We start from the raw sequence: 20,333 nt of genomic DNA, 5'->3' as shown, positions 1-20,333 counted from the left end.
AATTAATATTAAAGAAGCGTACGATGTTTGTTTAAATGAAATCAGTATACAAAACAGTTCACGCGAAAGAAATCGGTTAGCAAATAACTTAAGACAACCTATTCACAAACAAAAAATTAATTATCAACCCATGCATCAACCCATGCACCAGTTAGTCCCTAGATAACCCAAAATCAACATATGTATCAATCCAGTCCACAACTACACCAACAACCACCAATTAATTGAATCCCTTCCAAAGTCAAAATCACTACCGACCTATTCAATACAATAGGCCGACATTCGCTCAAACGCAACCACAATATCCTAGACCGAAACTCCAATCCCAACCCCAACAACAAGCAACATTTCCAAGACCTACACATATGGATACATCAGGAAACTCTCGACAAACATTAAACAGACCAAAGAACTCATTCAAACAAACCGGTCCTCCTAACTTCACATTCAAAGAATTGTTTAACGTTGACGATAGCCAACAGCAATTCGACGAAACTCCACAGGACTACGATTACCAAGATTACGACTATAATTTTTACGATTCAGTACAACAAGACCAACACGTGCAATTAATTGACTCTAACGAAGTTGAAAACGAAAATTTTCAAGAACAAGCCTTGAAACCTCCGGACTATTAGAATTAAACTATCACAAAATTAATGGTTCCCTACCATACATAAAAATATTTAATTTGAAATTTTTCATCGATACCGGGGCCGACAATAACTTCATTGACCCGAAACATTCAAATAATTTCCAATTAATCCCCACCAGAATCGAAGTCAAAACAGCACTCCAAACTCACACCATTTCTCATAAAATATTAATTAAATATTTAGAACAGTTAAACAATGTACACCCTCTCGAATTTTTGGTATTCAAATTCCGCCACCTTTTTGATAGATTCATTTGAAATCAAACACTACAACACTTCAGGAACACATACAAACGCTAAATAAAGTATTTAACAAGCTCAGGCAGTTCAATTTTAAAACACAGCTTGACAAGGGCGAATTTTTACACAAAGAAATAGAGTTTCTCGGACACATTGTGACCACTGACGGAATCAGACCTAACCCGAAAAAAAATAGAAATTATCAACAAATTACTTTAAACCACTACCGAAATAAAATCGTTTCTAGGACTTTTAGGTTACTATAGAAAATTAATTAGAGACTTCGCAAAAAAACCAGACCTATGACAAGAGTTTTGCAAAAGGACGCAAAAATTAATAAAAGCGACGCCGATTATATTAAATGCTTTGAATATTGTAAAACACTACTTACTGGAGAACCAATACAACAATACCCGGACTTCATGAAACCGTTCATACCGAGCCATAATGTCACAAGGGCCCCTAGGTAACTATCGACCCAAATGTTATGCTTCACGGACATTAACAAAATGGGAGCAAAATTAACGTACCATTGAAAAAGAGCTACTAGACATAGTATGGGCTTCTAAACAATACAGCCCCTTATACGGACAAAAATCAACATACTTATGGACCACAAGCCGTTAAAATGGGTTTTTTCCCTAAAAGAACCCACTTCTAAACTTGTCAGATGGAAAATTAAATTGTAAGACTATAACTTTAACATCGACTTCAAACCTGGGAAAGCAAACACAAACGCTGACGCACTATCAGGGATCACTCTTAACAATTTAGCAAGTACCTCACAAAACTCTGAAACTTCCATTGAGCATTCCGCAGATGAAAATATTTCAGATGTAATTAGAATATCAGAGCAAGCTTTAAGTAAATTTAATATCCAATTCATAATAGACTCAGGACTTAGAAATAACACCTCAACTAAAGTACTATTCAAAATCCGAAAACGAACCACAATAGAATTAGAAGAAATCAAAGAACAAGACGTAATCGACTTGGTTAAAGAAACCAGATTTTCTCCTAATAAACTTAACGCAATAATGACTGACGGTGATACATTCAATTTAATTCAAAACGCTTACAAAAACTTCTTTCAAAAGTATAAATTAACAGAATGTATGAAGCTTCTCACCGACATAGACGAACTGATTAAAATTATTCAGAGCTATCACGACTTATCGATCCATCGAAGAATCAATGAAACTATCACCCACTTAAAACGGACATACTATTTCGATAACATGAAATCAAAATATAAACCCTTGCGACTCTTGCCTCACTCATAAGTACGAACGATATCCATTACACTTTAAACAAGAACCGCTAGAAGTCAATACAATAATACCATTTAAAAACGCGAATGAAGTTTTAAAAATATTTAGGCGATATATCGCACAACACGGAATCCCTAGAAAAGTCGTTCATGATAACGGATTAGAATTTTCAAACTTAAACGTTAGGGAACTTCTTAAGCTTTATGATATCAAAAACCATACACAGCTGCACGTAGCTCAACGTGCAATTCTCCTGTAGAACGCCTTCACAGCACGATATTAGAATCTCTACGCCTTCTTAAGGGTACAAACAAATCATTACCACTAGACGAACTATTAGATTTGACCATGATAACTTATAATAAGTCGATACACTATTAAACCAAATTAATACCATTTGAGGGGATACACGGAATTAGGGATAACACTTCACTAAAGCCCTCTTCAAACGCAATAAACAATTACAATAACACCAGACTCGAAATGAAAATCATCAACGAAATCATTTCCAAACAAAACACAAAAAATCAAGAATGTTAAGACCCATGGCGACATCTCTGATTTAAATTAATAATTTGTTAAGACCCATGGTGACATCTCTCATTTAAATTAATAATCAATTCATAAATTCTTATAAATGCGAATGCACAAAAAAGTAGTTCCTATTATATTACTAATTTATTGTTGAATTTTGTAAATTTATTCTAAACATTGTTAATAAATATTATAACTATTATTTGTAAGCTGAATAATAATATTGTGAGGAATTATTTATCATACAATCATTAATTTCATGTCATATGATTATCAAAATGATGTATTAATGCGCCATAGCAACCATTAATATATAGATTGGTTTGTTTTTAACAAAACAACCGCCATTATAATTAGCGTCTCTAGACCGATTAAGCGTCTTTTGACCATTCTTCATCAAAAATATCAAATAGTATTCAACAAAATTGTGCAAAATTGTTATATTCATTATCGAATAATTATCAAGATAATTAATAATCAGTGAAAGTAATTCCTAGTTTCGAAAACGTGAATTACATGTGCTATAAAAGTGATTGCTAGTTCCTAGAACGTGAATCACTTTTAACTAGTTTCCACACTAGCATTTTCATTTAAGTGATCACTATTTAATTCGGCGGTCGAGCTCACCCCATAAAGCTTGTGATACCAAGTACCTATCTTTTGATTATATACAAATAATTTATTATCATAAGCTTGTGAAATACCAAGTGATTATACTTTATCAATTTGTCAATTGTTGTTCAATTCATCATATGTACTCATTCTATAATTCATTTATATAATTTCTGTATCAAAAACATATTATCGAGGAGTTTTTTTGCCCAGTTATCACTGGTACAACTTTTCTTCTCTTGGGGAATAAACATTCATTTCATAACCCCAAAAAATCAAGTGTTTCATTTATTTCACCATTAAAAGTTCAATCATCTACATCATCAACAAAAATCAAGATACAACAAAACACGGGAAGTATTCTCAGGAATAGTTTCCGACTATACAAAGAACGACTAACCAAACAAAACGAAAATAGACAAGAACCCCCTACACTAGCTAACGGAAAAATCTATATGAAAAATGTACAACGTAAAACCAAACTACAACCTGCATTCGACAGGTAGCAACCGGCTTAGGATAATGGACTCACTTTCGTTACTGATAAGAAAATGCAATACCATAAATCAAAAATCAAATTAAGAAAAAAATTTTATTTTCTAGGTATCAGCTGACCTACTCTCAACGAATCGAATACCATGACCTAACTCATACCAAAGGTATGCTAGCACTAAACTTGGGACCGACTAGGCTAACATCCCATTACAACAATCTTATCCATATCATTAACGTAACTAACCAAGAAATATCCCCCAACAGCATAAAAACAACTATCCTTAATACCAAACTTAACGTTACAAAGTTTTATAATCATAAAAACTTAAGATTTCAACTGCTTAGATTAGAAGACAAAATTAATATCCTAAAACCCCTGCATAGACAAAAACGAGGGCTAATTGACAAACTGGGAACAATTATAAAACAAATATCAGGCAATATGGATCATAACGATGCTTTAGAGATTAATAAACAAATCAAGAAATTTCAAGATAACGAAATACTACTCAAAGACAATTTGGATAATTAACACAAACTAAACACCCAAATGATCGAACGTTTTAACAACATAACGAACTTCATTAATAGCGAACAAGCAAAACTTCAAACTATAGTATTGGCAATTCAAACCCAACCCCACATTGAACAACAATTATTTCAATCCCAATTTTATTTTTTCCTTCAATCTCAATTACAATTTTTATCAGATCATTTAGATGACATAATAACCTCAATACAATTGGCTGAACTAGGAATAATATCGAAACACATTCTAAATAAATCAGAATTAAATACAGTACGGAAATCGTTAAGCAAACCATTAACAATTAAAAATGACGCTATTTGTATGAATTACTACTATTAAAAGCGTATTAAAATGAAACTGACATAATAATCACGATTTTAATTCCCCAACTATCAAATACTACTTTTAACACCATAAAAATACGACCTCCATCTGAAAATCACCAAATAATCAAAACAGAATCCAACTACATCCTCTACAACCCATCCAATTACTTATTCCTAAGTAAACCATGCAGCAGAATAGAACAAATCGACATTTGTCCTCCAAAAACATTACAAACCCTTTCAACCAACCAATACGAAATCAAAATATTGGAAAACAAACCAGCCAAATGCACACTACATAGAACCATGGATGATAACTGTATAGAAGAAATTGAAGATAACCATATCATCGTTTACACCAACAAAGCAATCGACATCACTAATAATTGTGGAAAAAACATTACCAACTTTTCTGCAAAATTGCACATCATATTACACCAGTGTCAATTAACTATTAACCAAATTGTCTATGGAACCTTATCCATATCAACAAATAACATCGGAACTGAAGAAAAACTATACAATTCAGTAAACATAAGAATTATATCCGAGGACATCAACTTCGACTTACTGCACATGCAACATCTAGAAAACACCAGAGAACTCAAACTCCTGAAGACACATCATATGTACCACGTAAGCGTTACAGCAATTATTATTACGCTAGTTGTGTTTTGTATTAAAGTATATAAAATATATACCAAATACAAACAAAATAAAACGCAACAAGTCGGAGTAATCCACTTACAACCAACGGCACCACCCGCTCAACCATCCTGGACGGTTAAGCTTCTCTCATTTGCTTTAATAATAAACTCCTGCAGAGTTCATAATAACGTTTTTTCCTGCGACAGGTAGATTTTGGAACGCCATCGCCAATTTTAATTAAGGTTACCACCCACCACTATGCAATGACAAAAATGGTCAAAGTTACTAATTATCTTAGTCGGTAGTCGTCTAGTTTTCGCTTATTTATCACTAAACCTATTATAATTTTTTTTCAATATAATAATAATATATTTTAAATTAATTGATTCCTACATTATACTTGAAGTGAACAAGTCGTACTCCTCTTATTCAATAATCAATCTTATTCAATAATTTTTTAGTGATTTAGGTATACGAGTAATTTACTTCGAAATATTGTAAAAGTTATATGCAGTGATAGTGAAAAATTTTGTCGTTCACCTAATACTAATTAAAGTGTATATTTTTCCCGCTGTGTTTATTAAAAAGAGTTTAAATTTAAAAAAAAATATTTTTTCTTATCTTAATATTAATCAAAGATTGTGTAACATATAATCAACAAAAAATTTAAATAACAATTTGTATTGAGCAAATTTAGTGTGTGTATGCTAAAGCATAATTTGTGGGATTCTTTTTCTGAACACAAATCCACTGACAATTATTTTTACAATGGCAGATGCATTCAAGAATATGTACTTGGATCTAAAAAGTGAATTTAAAAGTATTAATGAGAAAATCGACTTTAAATTTCATAAGATGGTTTCTGTACAAAATGATATAATCGGCCGCTTAAACGATTTTGAAAAACAAATGGCATTTATCGATCGCGAACTGAGGAAAAAAATTTAATATTTTTTGGCAGTCAGGATAATGAACGTGATTCCTACGAGCTTGAAAAAATCATTTTGAATATTGTCATCAACGTAATAAAAGTAAATTTTACTATTCATGATATTGATTCCGTGAAAAGACTAGGTCAAAGAAGTAACAACAAAGTTCGCCCAGTTTTAGTACAATTTCTGTCATTTCGAATTAAATCGGAGATAGTCAAAAACCGTTCACTTTTAAAATCCACCAGTATTTATATTAAAAAAGATTTTCCAAAACACATTAGAGACCAGCGAGAAAAAATGCAAGCGGACGTGAATAACCTGCGAAGTCAAGGAATAAATGCTATTGTGAAACACAACCGAATTGTTAACTTGGGTGATCTACCTCCCAGTACGTCATCTACTATCGAACAGGATCATTCTACTACAGACTTACCTATCGCAAGTGCATCATTTACCTCCAATAAAGCGCATACTAAAACCGATAGACTAGCTCCTATTATTCAGTCTCGGGATAGTGATTCTTCTAGCTCCAATTCTACTGGCCATGAAACTAAGAAGCGAAAGAAAAAAGCGACACGCCATCAAGCAACAATACAAAATCTTTGGCATTCACAAAGAAATATTTTGGTGCCTGCTTCATTGTGTCAAAACATTCAAATTGGAACGAACACTTCCAACGCACAAGCTATTACAAAACCCTTAAAAAACGTTCGCCCCAAAGAAAGGAAATCATCAGTATAAAACGTCCGCTACTAATGAGATTCTGGAACGCGAAAGGATTTGCCAGTGTGATTGATGTTTGTGTAAGTAATAAAAAGTCATAGTATAGTTGTGTTGATGCATGGTGTGTTAGTGAAACTTGGATTCAACAAAATAATTTCAGCCTGCCTTCTTCTATTCGTAACTATTATAATTGTACTATTTTGATTAATAAATCCTTCAAATTTATTGCGTTAGAGAGATCAATATGGTGAATTATAGTAAAAATTACATTAGTGTCTTGTGAGTTTATAATTTGTGTTAAGCCTGATGTGGATATGCATTATGTTTTGGAACTGTTTGAAATGTTTCTTTCAAATATAATAATAAATCATCCTGGTGATGCCGTTTTTGTTGGTGGTGATTTCAATTCGAGAGTAGGTACGCTTAATTATGTCTGTCCTGAAATCTGTTTCAGTACACAGTTATTACCTAGCCGCACTACTTTAGACCCGATTTCAAATTGTAAAGGTCGAAAAATTGTAAGTTTTTTCGAAAAACATAACTTTATTCTTATAAATGGTAGGACTGCTAATGATCGACCGGCTCAATTGACCTATTTCACTACAAATGGAAAGAGTATTAACGACTTGTTATGGTTTAATTTCAATGGTTTATAATTTATCGATGATTTCTACGTCACTAATACTGTTTTTTCATCCGACCACTTCCCTATTAAGCTAAAACTTACCGTACAGCTTGAAGCAGACAAAATTATTATGAAAAAATCGCCTACTCTCTCTTCACATATCAATTGGGATTCAAACAAAGCGGGTAGTTATTGTCACATCATGATGTTAATCCCCCGAATTACCACAAACTGGACTGTTTCCGATTGCGATTTCACGTACGAAAATTTAGTAAAAGCGATCTGGGAAGTAAGGCATCAACTGAGAATGTGTCGCACTCACACTTCATTTACCCGAGAACGCATCTATCATCGCAATCCTTGGTTTGACAATGAGTGCAAATTGACTAGGCGCAATTTAAAAAACACTCTTAAACAGTGCAAAAAGCTTAAATTTGAACCAAATATTACGCTTGAATATGTCACTGTGAAAAAACAGTATACCAATTTAATTAAAAATAAAGAAAAGACCTATCATCAGCTAATTGTAGATAAAATATCTAACGTTAAGGATAGCAAAACGTTCTGGGATACTATTAATTCTCTTCGTCGTCGTCCAAAAAAAATTCTCTCTTCCAATCGAGCCTTGGGAAGATTTTTATTCTGGCATATATAGTAGAAACGTGATTCCTTCCGACAAATGCTATATTGATGTCACAGATCCATTTCTTGATGTTGATATTTCGTTCTATGAATTGACTTCATCCTTGAACGATAGTAAAAATTTTTAAGCTTCTGGTATTGATGGGATTTCATATGAGCTTTTAAAAAATCTCCCTGACAGTTGGTTGTTGTACCTGAATACTCTTTTCAATAAAATACTTAAATTAGAAGAACTACCAAAGCGCTGATGCAAAATCATTATCCAGATGTTACATAAAAAAGGTGACGTAAATAACCATGAAAATTATCGTGGCATTGCTCTCTGCAATACTTCTGCCAAGCTTTTCACCAATATACTTCTCCGGAGATTAAAACGCCTGGTCATATTTAAATAATCTTTTTATCGAAGCACAATGAGGTTTTAGACGTAATCGCGGCTGCATGGACAATATATTTGTTCTTGCCTCCGTAATTCAACTACAGCTTCGACTTCCAGGCAGACGAGTTTACGCTTTATTCGTTGACTTCAATAGGGCCTTTGATTCTCTGAATCAATCTAAACTCTTTGATAAATTTTCTTCTTTTGGAATCAGTGGGAAGATTATACGAATATTAAAGAATCTGTATGAAAGTGCGCATTTCCATGTTAAAGTAGATGGTGAGTTCAGTAAGGAATTTCCCGTAAAAGAAGGCGTACTGCAAGGTGAATCGTTGAGCCCGTGGCTTTTCTCGGCATTCATTAATGACATCGAAGACTTTTTTCGTTGCAATGGAGTATGTGGACTAAATATCGATGGTCTCAACGATATTGTTTTGCTTCTGTACGCTGATGATCTCGTAATTCTGGCTGATAGTTATTCGGATCTGTTCAAGAAAATTTCTTTGCTTTCCTCTTATGCTAAAAATAACAGCTTGGTAATCACAATAAATCAAAAATCATGATATTTAAAAACGGTGGCAGAAATCCAAAGAGTGAAGTGCTTAAATTTGAAAAAATTTCCTTCAAAGTTGTTAACACATCCATTTTCTTGAGAATACCCTTCACAAGTTCTTCCTTGTTCCATCAGGCGCTAGAGACTTCGGTGCAAAGAGGAAAAGCAGCTATCTCTTCCGTAATGACTACTTTTTCCAATTCCAAGGGACTCTCGAATACAGCTCTACCAGTCATGTGTATTAAATACTCTACTCTATTGTGCCCCAGTATGGAGTCTTCGGTATCTATCCTTAATTGAATCCGTCCAAATGGGGTTTTTTAAGCAACTTCTCCAGCTGCCAAGGAATACATCAAACCATATAGTGCGTCTTGAAACAGGTATTTCACCTCTGCCCTTAAAGCAATTAAATCAGCTCTTTTTTGGTTAAAAAAAATTTTGCGCATGACAACGAGCGATATCCAAAGTTATGCTATAAAAGGCTTCTAAACTCAACCAATACTTCCGAAACTGTCCCGATTAAGTTAACTTGGGTCTATCAATTAAAGAACCTACTCGAATTAATTGACTCAGTAGACATTCTAAATAGCGATTTCATTTCGCAAGCTAAAATAAGAGCCACTCTTGAAAAATTTCAAAGGTACTACGCGAAACAAGACAGTGGAAAGGGTGGCTTTGTCAACATATAACCCGTTATTTAGGGGTCTTATATCCACAGATGGATATCAGAACTACTTAACATTTAACTGTCCTCTGTCTTTTATTCCAGTATTTGCACAACTCCGTACCTCGAACAAACAAATTTTGCGTGTTGTTTTCAGAAAAATCAGTTATGTTATAGATTTGACTGCCACATGCACTCTTTGCAATTTAAATGTTCATGAAACTTACATCATCTGTTGTTTGTTTGTCCTGTTTACAACTTGAGCGTGACGGTTTTTTCAAGAAACTCAATTCTACGACTTGGGACTTGGAACGTTTGTTATACGTTTGTTTCTACAAGCAATTCTCATGACAAGGTCTTTTCTTTTGAATGAGTGAAGAAATTTGTCATTCTGGGTTTGGAAATTATATATTTTTTTTTTTTACATTATGAATTAATATGATTGTTTATTTTTATTGCCAAATTTTTTTTTTCCTAATAATTTTGATTATTTTTAGAATTTTTTTTTTCTGTTCTTTTGAGTATGATTTTTTCTTGTTTTTTTTTTTACATACATTTTTGTGTTTTATTTTGTTGTTTAATGTATAGGAATTCCTTGTTAAAGGTTGTAAAATCTTTAGACAAATAAATTTATAATTATTATTATTAGTATTATTATTTTAAATTAATTAATATCTTTTTGGAGTCATATTGGACTATATGAATTCTTTAGTGAGCACATTTTATCAACTGAGCAACAAAATTTCCCAAAATATAATATTAACAAATTTTTCAATCATAATATGAACTTGGTAATTAAATTTCAAGTTCACTTTCCAAATATTTCTACTCATAATAATGACATTTATAATTTTATTTCTTATATTTAAAAAATCGCATCTTACTAGAGAAAGACGTGCAAGCGCAGCCCTACTTGCGTTAGCTGGACTTTTCACCGTAGTTGTTCAATAATCTTGATCCTTTTTTATAAAATGACATACAAAGAATTTGCTTATAATAATTTTAAATCTATGTTGTTGTATCATACTTTTTTTTATTTTTTAATAAAATAATAATAATAATAATAATAATGGAGTTTAACCTCAGTTTCTCTAACATATAAAACCTTATAACAGAGGCCACCCACATCAGTATTTGTTAATCTGTATTTATTAAACTACATACATCTTAAACTTACATCTTAAACTACATACAATTATATTCTGATGTGTGTGGATTCGGTTACTTCGTTCTTATCCAAGCGCCGACAATGTGATCAATTCTGCAACCCCTATTAATTATAATTGTTCACACTCCCGCTGTCTAGACTCGCACTCGCAACCTCCCAGTCAGTAGCCAAACGGTCAAAGACGAACGCCTCAGACCGTTCGACCACTGAGCCGGTTTTAAATTAAATGATAGCATTTGATGTGTAAGCAAATTTAATCTCACAAGTAATATGACTCCAACATCTACATGATAACTTCAGCGAGTTACCGCTATAGCAGGAGATAACTAGATCACCTGGATTCAAACTCTGCTGACAACCCTGACAACTTTTCTGGATTTACTATATTATAAAAATGCTGACATGATACACTAAAACATGGCTATAACAAAATATTCCGAAGACTCTTTTTTGAGAAACGTGGTATGTGACTTAACTGCCACGAGTTTGTTACAAATTGTTGGCAAATTAATTAAAATTAATAAATTAGAAATGAATTATGCAAACAATAATGTAAATATCATACATTTTTAAATCTGTGATTGTGACGGTACATATTCGATTGAAAAGTTTACTCTGTCTGTGACTGTACTTTATTTATTTTTTTCAACTGGTAGTTCTAAAAATCGTCACCAGTCGGTACCCTAACTAAGCTGAGTGTAATTTCAATATAAATCGTCCTCTTGAATTTCTAACCGTCACAGAAGAAGCATGTTGGAATAATTAATTTAAATTATTTATTCCAGCATGGATTCACATTTTTTTCAATACACATTTTAGTGTGTGGCAGTAATTATATTACTTAAATTTTTATAATTTTTTTGTTTAATTCTTATTCAATACGACAATCTAAACAAATATTTTTGTTAAATGTCGTTTTATTAAATACGCACAGTTGTGAAGAATGTAAAATTTCTTAGTATGTTTTTTGTGACGACTGGAATTTGTCTGTGAGCACAGTTTCTTATAAAATGTAATTTTAAGGAACTGAATTAACTGTGAGCACAAACAGCATACGGGAACATTTATTTTTATATATAAGATTTTTTTTTCTAAAGTTATTATCATATGATATTTTCATAACTTTATTTTTTATACTCAACTATGTAAAATTTTATGTACCTAAGTCACAAAATGGCTGATGCCTTGTAAATTAATATTTTCTGTTTTAAGTTATGTCAGACATTTATATTCTTTGATTTGATAAAATAAACTAATTCTTTTTTTTATTTTAAACGTAGACTTTTTCTGTCTTTTTTAAAGACTTTCTGGGGAGTAATCGCCTTCGGCGTTATCTTTGGGCCTAACACGCGAATTTATCTATTCCGGCTTCGAACAAACCGGGATGTTTCCCTTTAAGAACACTAATTTAAAAAATTTTTTTTAGCTAAATATCAATCTCAGTGTTCTGAGGTTGCGGAGGAATTTGGTATCGTAATCAAGTATCGTAATTAAAGAAATTCATTAACTTATTTTTTTTAAATTACCACATCTAATATTCGTAACACTTAGTAGCATCGCTTCACGATCTTTGAAATCCGTAACAAGTTATCAATTTTTAAGGTGGGTAAAACCCCCAAAATTTTATTGATTTTAACAACACCAAAAATTTTAACACCTGTTGAATTATTATTTACCTCACATATTTTCATATTTTTATTTATCTTACATATTTTCATATTGTTCCTCCACGGTCTTCTCATACTGCCGCATTTACATCTGAAAATTGCTTGTATCCTATTTTATTTGTAAATTATTCGAAAAAGTTCAACATCTTCACAAAAAATTTCAGTATTTTGAAAAAATACTATGTGAATGCTGTGATGATTTTACTCATGCAAGTTAGTCATGAGGCTAAGCAAAATGAAACTGCATTTTATGCAGAAAACAAGCCACTTTACCCAGTGAGACTAGGGACTAGTGATGAAACGAATATTCGCATATTTTTGAACATTCGCAATCGCATTCGCAAGAAACTATGCGAATGTTTTCGACAAGAACAAAAATTGAATTATGTACGGATATGTATTGAAAAAACAACTAACAAGATTTAAATTTTTTATTTGTATATTTGTATATAATATTAAAATAATTCAATTGAAAGACGTGTGACAGTATAGACGTGTAATTTATTGCTCTGTTAAAAAGGCTTAAATTTTGTGTTTGATATAGATTTTAATACTTTTTTTGTGAAAATTTTACTGAAAACAATTTTTGAGTTCTGTAATAGTGAATACTATTCCTGAAAACAGTTTATATAGTGTATTTCTCCGAATAAATTAACAATGTAATACATGAGGTTACATTTAAATTTAAAAACTTAACAAAAAGCTAAATTATTTTAAAAAAGGGGCTGAAGTTTACCTATTTCAAGCACTGTAATCACATTTAATTATAAATAATTGTGTTTTAATTAAGGAACATATTTTTTGAAAATAGTACTAAACTATATTCTTTAAAGTGTTTTTTAAGAAGAAAATAACAAAAATTTAACAGCAAAAACAAAATTATTATAAAATAATATATAACTGTTTTAAATAATATAAAATATAGTGTTCATTTATCAAGTCCGTGGCGCAATTGGTAAAGGCGTTAATCAATCTGACCATAAATTAAACTAATACTAGTGTTCGAAGCTAGGTACAACCCGAAACAATCTTTTTTTCTTATTTTTGCTAATGTAAAATAATGTAAGCCATAAAATACTTAATACACGACATAAAAGTTCTTACAATTAAACAACTATAAGACTGATTAAACAACTTTTGGTTTAAATAAGATGATTAAAATGAGTAACTTAGAAGGTAAAATAGATGTTCTAATCTAAAAAATAAAAAAATTTGAAAACAAGAAAACGTCGGAACTAAACGAAATAAATGTATAACAGAAAAAAAAGAGGAATTACAAAATTTGCTGGCGGAACAAAATAGAACAGTTGTTAAAATGCAAGTGGAAATGAATAAAAATAGTCATTATTGGCCACGACAAGCAGAATAAAAATGAAACAACACTGGAAGAAGTTATTACTCTTTTCCAAGACCAATTTAATATAAATATTAATACAACAGACATTGATGAAGTTTTTCAATTGAGAATGATCCAAAAGCTCCTATCAAAGTAAAGTTTACAAGTTTTAAGACGAAGCAAGATATCTGTAAAAAGCGCTGGAGGCAGAAAGGAACAAAAATTTTTATTAATAACGATTTACCAAGAGAAATAAAAATGGAACTAGGAAGAGAAAGATCCAAACTGAAAGAAAAATTAAATTCAAAGAAGAAAAGCAATAAACCAGAGAATACAAGAAAAGCAGAGAAAGACAAAGTATTTCAAAATTTTTCTACGGTATTAGTAGAAAAAGTTAGGCAATAAAAGAAATTACCCCTATGTAGTTAATAAGTTTAAGTTTGGTTGAAACTTAGTCATCAAAAAAAAAACCGATAGAAATTGAAGGACTTAATAGTATTGTAAAAGTGGAGAAAGGTTATTCAATCGAGGTAGAAATCCTGGAGGAATTGCAATATTTTATAACGATAGTTTAGAAGGTAATTTTACAGACTTTTTCAGCGATTTGGATAACGTTTTGTGGGTTAAATAAGTTTTAAGGCTAGAAGTGTAATTGTGCGATGGTCCAAACTTATACACCGCACTTGTGAGTTCATAACTTCTCGAAGGACCGTTGAAATAAAAATTAAAGCAAACACAATCTTAAGAATTTTGAAAACTTATATTATATTCTTAACTCATCTGATAACTCTTGTTAACAACTTTATAAAACTTTATACAGCTTTTATTTCTAACAACTTTTTATTACTCACAACTCAAAACCAAAAAAAGACTCTAAAAAAGAACATAGTTTTTAAACTTAAAATTAAACAACTTATATAACTTTTTTTGAATAACAAAATTTGCAAAAACAAGGCTGAAGCGGGGGTATCATAGCGTTGAACCTTGCTTTTGCAAACTTATAAATATTGACATAATTCATTGAGATGGCAGTAGTGACATGATTTTGCCCATCTCAATGATTATGCTACAGAGTGACCCAACATACTCCCCCCATTGAAATGTTTAACATTTCAATCAACAGGAAGAGGACACACCTTTGTAATTGGACGAACATATGAATTGCCGTCTTTAGTTTTAAGCCGTATGGAGCGAACAAGCCCGTCACGACTTTTTATAACCTCCATTACTTTAGCTAAAGGCCAGTGTGATGGAGGAGCATTATCGTCCTTAATTAATACCAAAGTGTCCTCTTTTATATTTGGGGTCTTCTGGAGCCACTTGGACCTCTGTTGTAGAGTATTTAGGTATTCACTACCCCATCTCTTCCAGAATGTTTGCTTTATATGGATGATCTGATTCCAAAACGTTAATTTATCGATTGGGGTATCAGAAACATCATTTTCTGGTAAGGAGATGAAGGAATCATTTATTAAAAAGTGTCCTGGGGTTAAACAATCAAAATTGCTAGGATCACTTGACAGTGGACAGAGTGGTCTGGAATTTATAATACCTTCAATTTCACACAGGATTGTATTTAATTCTTCGTAGGTAAGATTAGTTTTACCAACTAGCCGTTTTAAGTGAAATTTGACCATCCTAATGCCCGATTCCCATAAACCCCCCCAGTTTGGGGAGAAGGGTGGTATAAAGTTCCAGTCCACTCCCTCCTTTAACATAGTTTCATGAATGGTTGAGACACTTGCCTTTTCATTAGACAATCTATATAATTCATTGAGCTCGTTATTTGCTCCACGAAAATTTGTCCCATTGTCACTAAATATTTTTTGACATCTACCTCTTCATGCAATGAATCTCTTCAAAGCATTTAAAAAAGTTTTAGTAGACATATCAGAAACTAGCTCTAAATGTAACGCCTTAGTTACCATGCACACAAACAAACATATGTAACCTTTCGTTATTAACGGTTTCCTAACGCGACTCTGCTTGACCGCTATAGGTCCTCCATAATCGAGTCCTACATGTAAAAACGGTCGTACCGGAGATACACGTACTGAAGGAAGATCAGCCATAATTTGAGTAGAGGAAGATGCTGCGAATCGAAAGCATCGAACACATTTATGTATGACTTGCCGCACTACACTACGCCCATTTATTAACCACACTCTATTTCGAAGTGACGCCAATGTCAATTGAGCACCTGCATGCAACAATTTTTCATGCTCCCAGACTATTAACAGCTTAGTAATGTGACTATTAGGCGGAATAATCATAGGAAACTTTTGGCTTGTGTTAATAATGGAGCAGTAGTTTAATCTACCACCTACCCTTAAAATACCCTCTTTATCAATAAAGGGATTTAAAAATTTTAATTTACTTGATTTTAAATTAGGTACATAATTAGGATCGTCTTTTACTTTATTTAACAACATTATTTCATTTGAGAAATATTCTTGTTGAACGATTCTAAAAATACCGTTAAAAGATTCGGTTAATTCCGAAACTTTAAGAAATTCAGATCGCCTACAACCTTTATTGACGAGTTTTGCATTAAAACAAAAACGTAAAACGTACGCAAAACTTCTTTGTAGACGATAGAAACAAGAGAATGTTTCAAACCACATCAAAAAGTCATTGTCTTTGCATTGACTGATGGTGAGATGAGCATGCTTTTGGTTTCGCCTCTGGCGGGTCCGGAATATCATTTATATTTCCACCAGTGGGCCAAAATTTTTTATCTAATGCCAACCACGTAGGTCCATTCCACCAAAGTTCGTGGGCACCTAACAAACTAGGATCTATGCCCCTAGAAACAACATCAGCAGGATTTTCGGATGAAATAACGTGATTCCAATGATCCCCTGGACATAACTCTTGGATTTCAGAGACTCTGTTGGCTACGAACACATTCCAACGAGAAGCTTCTGAACGAATCCATGCCAAAGCAATCATAGAATCAGTCCAAAAGTATGCATGCTCTATTTTAACAGTTAATGCTTGACGAACAGTTTTCATGAATCGAGCTGAAAGTACGCACGCGCTTAGCTCAAGTCGTGGCAGTGAAATAGGTTTAATCGGAGCTACGCGAGACTTTGCACAAATCATTCTCACGAGAGAGTACCCGTTACTGTCCACAGATTTCAAGTAAATAGCGCAACCGTAAGCTTTGGTAGAGCTATCACTAAAACCATGTAGTTCAAACCTGACTGCATGTGAAATCAAACTTAAACGAGGAATAGTGAGTTTCCGTAGTTCGAACAATTTACCCTTAAGAGGGATCCACAATTCAAGAATATCATTTGGAACTTTATCGTCCCATTCCACTTTTGAACGCCAAATCATTTGCATTATAATTTTGGCGGATACACAAGCTGGAGCCATTAATCCGAGAGGATCGAATAGTTTGGCTATACTTGATAAGATTTCACGCTTTGTGACCTTTGATTCCATTAAATCATCCGGTACCAATATTTGAAACGCGTCAATACCAGGGTTCCAAACCAATCCGAGAGTCTTGATTGACGAACATCCATCAGAAAATTGGAATGAACACTTTTCACGGTTCTTTTCCGGAATTCTGTCAAGCACATTTTCATAATTCGAGTACCACTTATGGAGCTTGAATTGTCCTTTTTCTAATAACGAAATCAGTTCGTCTTGTAACCGAAAGGCTTTATCGAAGTCCTCAGCACCCGTTAAAATGTCATCAACATATGAATTTAGCTCAATAGCCCGAGATGCCAGACGGAAAGAACTTCCTTCATCTTCAACTAATTTTAAGAGGCATCTTGTTGCTAAGAAACTGGCAGACGCAGTGCCGTATGTAACTCTACTCAGTTGTAAACATCGGATATTTTCTTCCGGGGAATCTCGCCATAATATACGTTGAAAGCTCTGAAAATTATCTTTTACCTTTATTTGCCTATACATCATAGCTATGTCTGATATAATCGCAACGATAAAACAACGAAATCGTATAAGAACGGTTAGTAAGTCAGACTGAACCACGGGTCCAACTAACATGATATCATTTAGGCTTACACCTGTTGATGAAGGAGCAGACGCGTTGAAAACTACACGCAGTTTCGTGGTTGAGCTGCTATCTTTCAAGACAGCATGATGCGGCATGTAGTATTCATGTTTGTCAGATAAATGTTTCGGAAAACGCTTAATTTCCGTTCCATGCCCAAGAGACAAAAATTCATTTATAAAAGTTTTATATTTTTCGAAAAACTCAGGGTTTTTGGCGAACTTTCTCTCTAATGACAAGAAGCGACGATAGGCAAAATTATAAGAATCACCCAAAGTGTTAATTCTATCCATAAAAATAGGTAAATCTACTTCGTATCTACCATCTGAATCACGAGATACAGATTCAAGAAATAATTTTTCACAAAGTTTTTCCTCAGCCGAACGTATTGGCTTTGAGGAATATTCTTCCAGCTTCCAAAAACCGGTCATTATTTCATTTATATTATTTGTAGTAGTCACCAAAGAAGTGAAAGTGTTTTAATTTACAGAATTGAATTCTTTCTGTAGATTTATATTACCGCCTAGAATCCAACCAAGGCTAGTATTTTGTAAAGTAGGGCTATTTTGGCCCAAATCAATTTTACCTTTTTTCAAAAGTTTGTAAAATAAGCTGGTACCGATTAACATATCTATAGGCCCAGGCAAATTAAAGTTTGGATCGGCCAAATTAATAAAAGATGGCCACTTAATAAGCTGCTTTTTGAAGCTACGTTTCGGCAAATTATCCGTAATATTTTCCAAAACACCAAATTCTGCTTTAAATTGAAAGTTGGTGGTTCTAGATTCTATGTTCAAAGAAACAACAGAATTAACAGGAGTATTACTACCTCCTACACCCATAACCAACCAATTTGTATGCCTTACTGGAATATCCAATTTTTTCAAAACTATAGCAGACACAAAATTACGCTCACTCGCGCTATCGAGTAAAGCGCGACATGCTAATTTGCTACCATTATCGGCAACAACGTTTACTATTGCAGTAGAAAGCAATATTGTATGTTGCTGATAGTTATTAACTTTGCTAATAAACGAAAGCGAAGAGCATGATGCAATACCTTCTTGCGGTTCAGGACGACTGATCGTATTTGTAGACAATACATCCGAAGAAGTATCTACTTGACCCTGAGATTCTTTTCGCTCATTAAGTTGATTCGGTACACCATGCAGTGACCAATGATGATTTTGAAGACAACGTTTACAGACACTTTGGGGACATTTTTCCGTTTGGTGATTGCTGTTCAAACAGTTGAAACATAATTGTTTGCTTTTAACAAATTGTCGCCGACGCTTCACGTCAAGCTTTAAATATTTGTAGCATTTCACCAAAGAATGTGGTCGTGAGCAATATGGGCAACGGTTTAAATTCGAGTTGCTTTGAGGTTCTATGGTAGTACAAGAAATACTTTTCTTTTCATGTTTAGATGCATTATGTAATTTTGGTGAATAATCCTGTGATAATATTTCCCATGCTTGACAACGTTGGTTCAAAAATTCGATAAATGAATCAATAGTAGGAAATTCATCATGTTTTCTTTTCAATTCAAGTTCACGATGAGATTCAAAGTCAAGTTTTTGGGACAACAAATACACCAAAAATACGTCAAAAAGGCTAGACAACTCCAGAGACTTTAACGCATTGTAATGCTGTGTAAAATCATTTACAAAAGCACGCAATCCAATGCCTGACGTTTTATTCACCTTTTGCAAATCGAATATGCCTTTTAAATGACTATTCGCGATAAGCACCTTGTTATCAAATCGCTTAACCATAGTATCCCAAGCTTTTGAATAATTAGCATCCGAACATTCGATGCTTGCTATTAGTTTAGCTGCATCACTCTTAACAGCACCTTTCAAATAATAAAATTTTCTAATGTTTGGCAGTTCCGAATTATTATGAATCAAGTTTGTGAATAGATCCTTAAAATTTAACCACCCGGTGTATTCTCCAGAAAACGTTGGCAAATTTATTTTGGGTAATGATAAGGCTTGATTATCTGACCTACTAAAGCTGTCATTGAGGCCAGCAGTACGTCGCCTATCCTTTAATTTTTCCATGGCTCTACGTATTTTCTTCGACAAGTCATAATACCTAGTTTCAATGGACAAATTTTCGGCCTTGTATTTAGCCTCATCAACAGATTCCAAATTTATTTCAATATCTTCAAACTTTTTAAAGAAATCATTGAGTCTATCCAAAACTAATTCTAAATCTGAAATGCTGTTTATTGCATCAATATTTTCCACAGATTTTTCTAAGTTTGTGATTCGACCTTTTAGAAATTTTCGTTTGTTTACC

At 32.9% G+C, this 20,333-nt stretch overlaps 1 protein-coding gene across 1 annotated transcript; it reads right to left on the bottom strand.

Moving 5' to 3' along the window:
* Positions 1-16,630: 16,630 nt before the first annotated feature.
* LOC123302311 lies at positions 16,631-18,127 on the bottom strand. Its single transcript, XM_044885186.1, has one exon. The coding sequence runs from the start codon at positions 18,125-18,127 to the stop codon at positions 16,631-16,633; it is 1,497 nt and encodes a 498-aa protein (XP_044741121.1).
* Positions 18,128-20,333: the final 2,206 nt, after the last annotated feature.

This window comes from Chrysoperla carnea, chromosome X, assembly GCF_905475395.1.
Source record: "Chrysoperla carnea chromosome X, inChrCarn1.1, whole genome shotgun sequence".
Taxonomy (NCBI): domain Eukaryota; kingdom Metazoa; phylum Arthropoda; class Insecta; order Neuroptera; family Chrysopidae; genus Chrysoperla; species Chrysoperla carnea.
Note: the sequence above shows the minus strand (reverse complement) of the source record. Positions and strands in the feature narration are given on the sequence as shown.

Excerpts from the sequence above, each read along its gene's own strand:
- LOC123302311 (XM_044885186.1), bottom strand. The coding sequence starts at position 18,127 with ATGCCGCATCATGCTGTCTTGAAAGATAGCAGCTCAACCACGAAACTG.